General features: G+C 51.1%; 1 protein-coding gene across 1 annotated transcript in view; it reads left to right on the forward strand.

The window, feature by feature from the left end:
• Positions 1-3,302, forward strand: part of CNN2 (calponin 2) — an 8,652-nt gene extending 5,350 nt beyond the window's left edge. Inside the window, exons 3-7 of the mRNA XM_003788686.3 lie at positions 371-437; positions 524-661; positions 1,685-1,801; positions 1,947-2,093; positions 2,971-3,302. Coding sequence (XP_003788734.1) covers positions 371-437; positions 524-661; positions 1,685-1,801; positions 1,947-2,093; positions 2,971-3,246 — 745 coding nt within the window. The 3' untranslated portion in view covers positions 3,247-3,302. The remainder of the gene's footprint in view (positions 1-370; positions 438-523; positions 662-1,684; positions 1,802-1,946; positions 2,094-2,970) is intronic.
• The last annotated feature ends 1,992 nt before the right edge of the window (positions 3,303-5,294 follow it).

The raw sequence follows: 5,294 nt of genomic DNA on the forward strand, positions 1-5,294 counted from the left end.
GCCCGGCTATTTTTTGGTTGCAGCCGTCATTGTTGCTTGGCGGGTCCAGGCTGGGGATTCGAACCCGCCACCTTAGGTGTACGTGGCTGGCGCCCTAGCCGGTTGAGCTATAGGCGCCGAGCCACATTAAACATTTTAATGGAAATTCTCCGGCTCACTCCCCAAAATCAGTGATTCCAGATTACCCTCTCAACACTGGTTGTTGTTGGTGTTTGGCAGCTTTGCTTGCTTGGTGGATAAAAATTGCATGATAAGAGGGGAGGCTGAGGCCTGGGAGAAGTAGTGGGTTTGCCCAGGAAGTCTGAGAGTAGGTCTCTGGTCTTTGGAATTCCTCTGTTCCTGTTCCCCACACCTCATATGTGCCACTCAGACTCATGAACAAGCTGCAGCCAGGCTCAGTCCCCAAGATCAACCGCTCCATGCAGAATTGGCACCAGGTAAGTTAGGACAAGGTTGGGGGAGCTCCACCTGACAGCTAGGTAGACTGAAGTCCCCTCATCATCCTTCTCCTTCCTCCTTGTAGCTAGAAAACCTCTCCAACTTCATCAAGGCCATGGTTGGCTATGGCATGAACCCTGTGGACCTGTTTGAGGCCAACGACTTGTTTGAGAGTGGGAACATGACACAGGTGCAGGTGTCTCTTCTGGCCCTAGCTGGGAAGGTAAGGCCCAGAGACAGGCAGCAACCTGCCCAGAGTCACACAGTGAGGTGGCTGTAGGTGTGTCCATGTTCTTCATTCACTCATTTGCAAATATTTCTGAGGGCACTTTGAACTCCATGGTGAATAAGGCAAACACGGTCCACCCTGTCCTGAGTGTCAGCCTGGTGGAGGAGGCAAAGATGCATCGTCTGATGGAGGAAGCAGACAAAAAGGAACAAATCATTTTTTATACATTATAAATAAGCTCTAAATTGTAAGACAAAGCTTGAAAGAGAAGAAAAAATTAGACCAATGTCAGGAGCATATAGTGACCCTCTAGCCAAGACCAGGAGCATGGCTCGGCGCCTATAGCTCAACCGGCTTAAGGCGCCAGCCACGTACACCTAAGGTGGCGGGTTCGAATCCCCAGCCCAGACCCGCCAAACAACAATGACGGCTGCAACCAAAAAATAGCCGGGCGTTATGGCGGGCGCCTGTGGTCCCAGCTACTTGGGAGGCGGAGGCAGGAGACTCGCTTGAGCCCAGGAGTTGGAGGTTGCTGTGAGCTGTAATGCCACGGCACTCTACCCAGGGGGACAGCTTGAGGCTCTGTCTCAAAAAAAAAAAAAGACCAGGAGCATGAGTTAGAATGGTATTTTGGGCAGAAGGAAAAGGAAGGTCCGACATTGGGACTGGCTTGGGAGTGCTGCAGGAATAGGGAGAAGGTTTTTATATTGGGAAGTTGTACTTCGGATGGAGTTTTCAGAAACCCTCCCCCCTTGTGGCTGCCACATGGGGAGTGGAAGCCATGGAGGAGCTAGGGGAAGGTATCCTGGTGGGAGTTGGGGGCAGTTGCTTAAGGGGCTGGGAAAAGAAGATGGTAGAAGAGAAGAGAATTCTTGTTCTGAGCATTAGAAGACTAAGTCTGCTATCACCTAAGGTGGGGTGGCCGGAGCTCCATCATGGGCATGTAGAGTCCCTTAGGCATGAACCTGGGTTTCCAACTGCCCTTCACTAATACTCCCCACTTTTTCCCCATGCCAGGCCAAGACAAAGGGGCTACAGACTGGCGTGGACATTGGTGTCAAGTACTCAGAGAAGCAGGAGCGGAACTTTGATGATGCCACCATGAAGGCAGGACAGTGTGTCATCGGGCTGCAGGTGGGGGTGTTGGCTTCCCCAGCCTTGGGGGCTACAGCAATGGGGATGACCTGACCTCCTGGATCCCTGTGACCTATTCAAGTTTGGGGGAAGGGCTGGAGGCCAGTCGTGGGGAGCCTGACCTTTCCTGCCCACCTCCCTACAGATGGGCACCAACAAATGTGCCAGCCAGTCGGGCATGACAGCATATGGCACAAGAAGGCATCTCTACGATCCAAAGAATCATATCCTGCCCCCCATGGACCATTCAACCATCAGCCTGCAGATGGGCACAAACAAGTGTGCCAGCCAGGTGGGCTCCATCTGGGTCCCCCCAGACCCCTTGCCCACCTCTCTATACCCTGTTCCCAAGAGCACCTCCTTCTAGAAATCTCACTGTAGGTTTCTCTCTTGTGTCTCCATCTCTGCCTTTGACTATAGCTCTCTTTCCACCTTGCTATGTGTCTCCTAGGAAGTTACTACCTTACTCTGTACCCTAGTTTCCCTCAAGTTTGCCACCTAGTTCTTTTTTTTTTTTGAGACAGAGCCTCAAGCTATCCCCCTGGGTAGAGTGCCGTGGCATCACAGCTCACAGCAACCTCCAACTCCTGGGCTCAAGCGAGTCTCCTGCCTTAGCCTCCCAAGTAGCTGGGACCACAGGCACCTGCCACAACACCCAGCTATTTTTTGGTTGAAGCTGTCATTGTTGTTTTTGGTGGGCCTGGGCTAGATTCAAACCCGCCACCTTAGGTGTATGTGGCTGGCGCCTTAGCCACTTGAGCCACAGGCGCCGAGCCTTGCCACCCAGTTCTAATATTTTTAGATCCTGTAATTCTCAGGTTTTCTGCCATATTGAACATATCAGTGTGAATGTTTTGGAGCCCTCAGATCCCCAGGAGGTCTCAGCTCTAGCCAGGATGAGCTTCCTAGTTGACAGGGAGAGAGCTGGACCCAGACATTACTGGTTCTAGGGAGTCAGAGTTGAGATGGGCAAGAAGGACCCTGGCAATGAAGGTCCATACTCATACTCTGCATAGAGTCAGAAAGGAGAGGGTGTCTGTGCAAAGCTTGGAGGGACCACAGGAGTTATGCACTGTGAGTTCAAAGGCAATACAGAGGGAAATAGTGTGGGAATTTGGGAAGGTCCCCTCTTCTTTCCAACCTGACCACCCTCTCGCTTCCCTTTCCAGGTGGGCATGACAGCTCCTGGGACCCGGAGGCACATCTATGATACCAAGCTAGGGACTGACAAGTGTGACAACTCCTCCATGTCCCTGCAGATGGGCTATACGCAGGGTGCCAACCAGAGCGGCCAAGTCTTCGGCCTGGGCCGGCAGATATATGATCCCAAGTACTGCCCACAAGGTCCAGCTGCCGATGGAGCTCCACTGGATGCTGACAATTGTCTAGGTTCAGGGGAAGGCCCAGAGTATCCCCCCTGCTACCAGGAGGAGGCCAGCTACTGAGGCACCCATACATGCTGTCTCCCCACATCATCATCTTATCTGGGTTTTGGAGTTTTTCTGTGTGTTTGTCTTGTTTTTTTTAAACATGTGCTGCCAGGGAGGGTTTGTGGGAGTCTGAGTGGGATCAGGTGGCAGATCCCGCTTGTCTTGAAGAACTGAGCCACCAGGCTGAAGGGGAAGGGACCATATCCAGATGCATGTGTGTTTGGGTGGGGGCAGGATCCCTGCCAAGGCACATGCAAGAGGTGGACTGAGCCACGTTGGAGAAAAGAGACCTGTGCAGGAAGGGGAACTGGCCCCAAATGGTTTCCAGTTTCAGCTCCTCTTCCCTTTTTTTTTTTTTGAGACAGAGTTTCATTTGGCACCCTCAGTAGAGTGCTGTGGTATCATAGCTCACAGCATCCTCAAACTCTTGGCCTCAAGCAATTCTCTTGCCTCAGCCTCCCAAGTAACTGGTACTATAGGCACTCACCACAATGTCCAGCTACTTTTTTTAGAGATGGCATTTCACTCTTGCTCAGGCTGGTCTTGAACTCCTGAGCTCAGGGAATCCACTTGCCTCGGCCTCCCAGAGTGTTACTATTACAGGTGTGAGCCATCGTGCCCAGCCCTTCTCTTCCCTTTTGTCTACCAATCAGTTTGTCGTTTCTGTGCCCACAGAAGTTTCAGGAAGTTTTCGTTTGTTTGTTTGTCAAAACAGAGTCTAATTCTGTTGACTTGGGTCATGGCTTGCTACAACCTCATACTCATTAAGTGCAAGTGATCCTCTTGCCTCAGCTTCCCAAGTAGCTAGGTCTATAGGTGCATACCACCACACCCAGCTAGTTTTTCTGTCTTTAGTAAAAATGGGGTCTCACTCTTGCTCAGGCTAGTCTAGAACTTCTGAGATCAAGCAATCCACTCACCTCAGCCTCCTGGAGTGCTAGGATTGTAGGCATGAGCCTTGATATCCAGCCTAAAAGAAAATATTTTTTCCCCGGGAAATGGGTTAGGCATGGTGGAGGGGTGCAGGGAGGAGAGTCCCTTGGGAAAGAGACAACCACAGTCCTAAATTATTTTAGGAACCTGCCCAACTGGGTTTCTTTAGGACCCTCAGACCAACAACTCTGGTGGCCCAGGGGCCCCATGTGAAACCTGAGGCTCATGCATGACTCTGGAGTTCTAAGTAGTTGAGGCAAAGGTAGACCCCCCCACCCCCCGTCCCTGAGCTCATCCCCACCACCCCCCATGGAGCCTCAATAGGTTTTATTTTTTATTTTATTTTATTTTATTATTATTATTTTTTGAGACAAAGTCTCACTCTGCTGCCCAGGTTAAAGTACTATGGCACCAGCCCAGGTCAAAGCAACCTCAAAATCCTGGGCTCAAGCCATCTTTCTGCTTCAGACTCTTGAGTGGCTGTAACTTTAGGCACTCATCCCATTAGCCAGCTAATTTTTTCTATTTTTAGTAGAGATGGGGTTTCACTCTTGCTCAGTTTGGTCTCCAGCTCCTAAGCTCAAATGATCCTCCTGCCTCAGCCTCCCAGGAATGCTAGGATTTATAGGCGTAAGCCACTGTACCTGGACACCTTGGCAGGGTTTAAAGAGTCCCCAGTTCCCTTCTCCCCTTTCTGGGCCTGACCCACTGTACTACCCTGTCTCTTGCCTGTCAGTACTACCCACAGATCCCCAGCTGGGCCTCTGGGCCATGAGATAATGTGAATTACCGACTCTGGACCAAAAGCAATAAAAACTTCTGTTTTTAGGAGAACAAGGTGTCTTGAGAGAGTTGTAGTCAAACTCTATCTTGGTGGGGAGAGGGCTATTTTCCTTTGGTCTTTTCTGGAACCCTGTGAGATGGGGGTTCTTGCAAGGAGAAAACATCCACAGCAGCCTTGAGAGAGGGAGAAGCTGAGGCCCAACATGAGTTGGGGTTGAAAATGATCACAAGGGGCTCGGCGCCTATAGCTCAACCGGTTAAGGCGCCAGCCACGTACACCTAAGGTGGCGGGTTCAAATCCCCAGCCCGGACCCGCCAAACAACAATGACGGCTGCAACCAAAAAAT

Source organism: Otolemur garnettii, unplaced genomic scaffold, assembly GCF_000181295.1.
Source record: "Otolemur garnettii isolate 467f Iridium unplaced genomic scaffold, OtoGar3 scaffold00029, whole genome shotgun sequence".
NCBI lineage: Eukaryota > Metazoa > Chordata > Mammalia > Primates > Galagidae > Otolemur > Otolemur garnettii.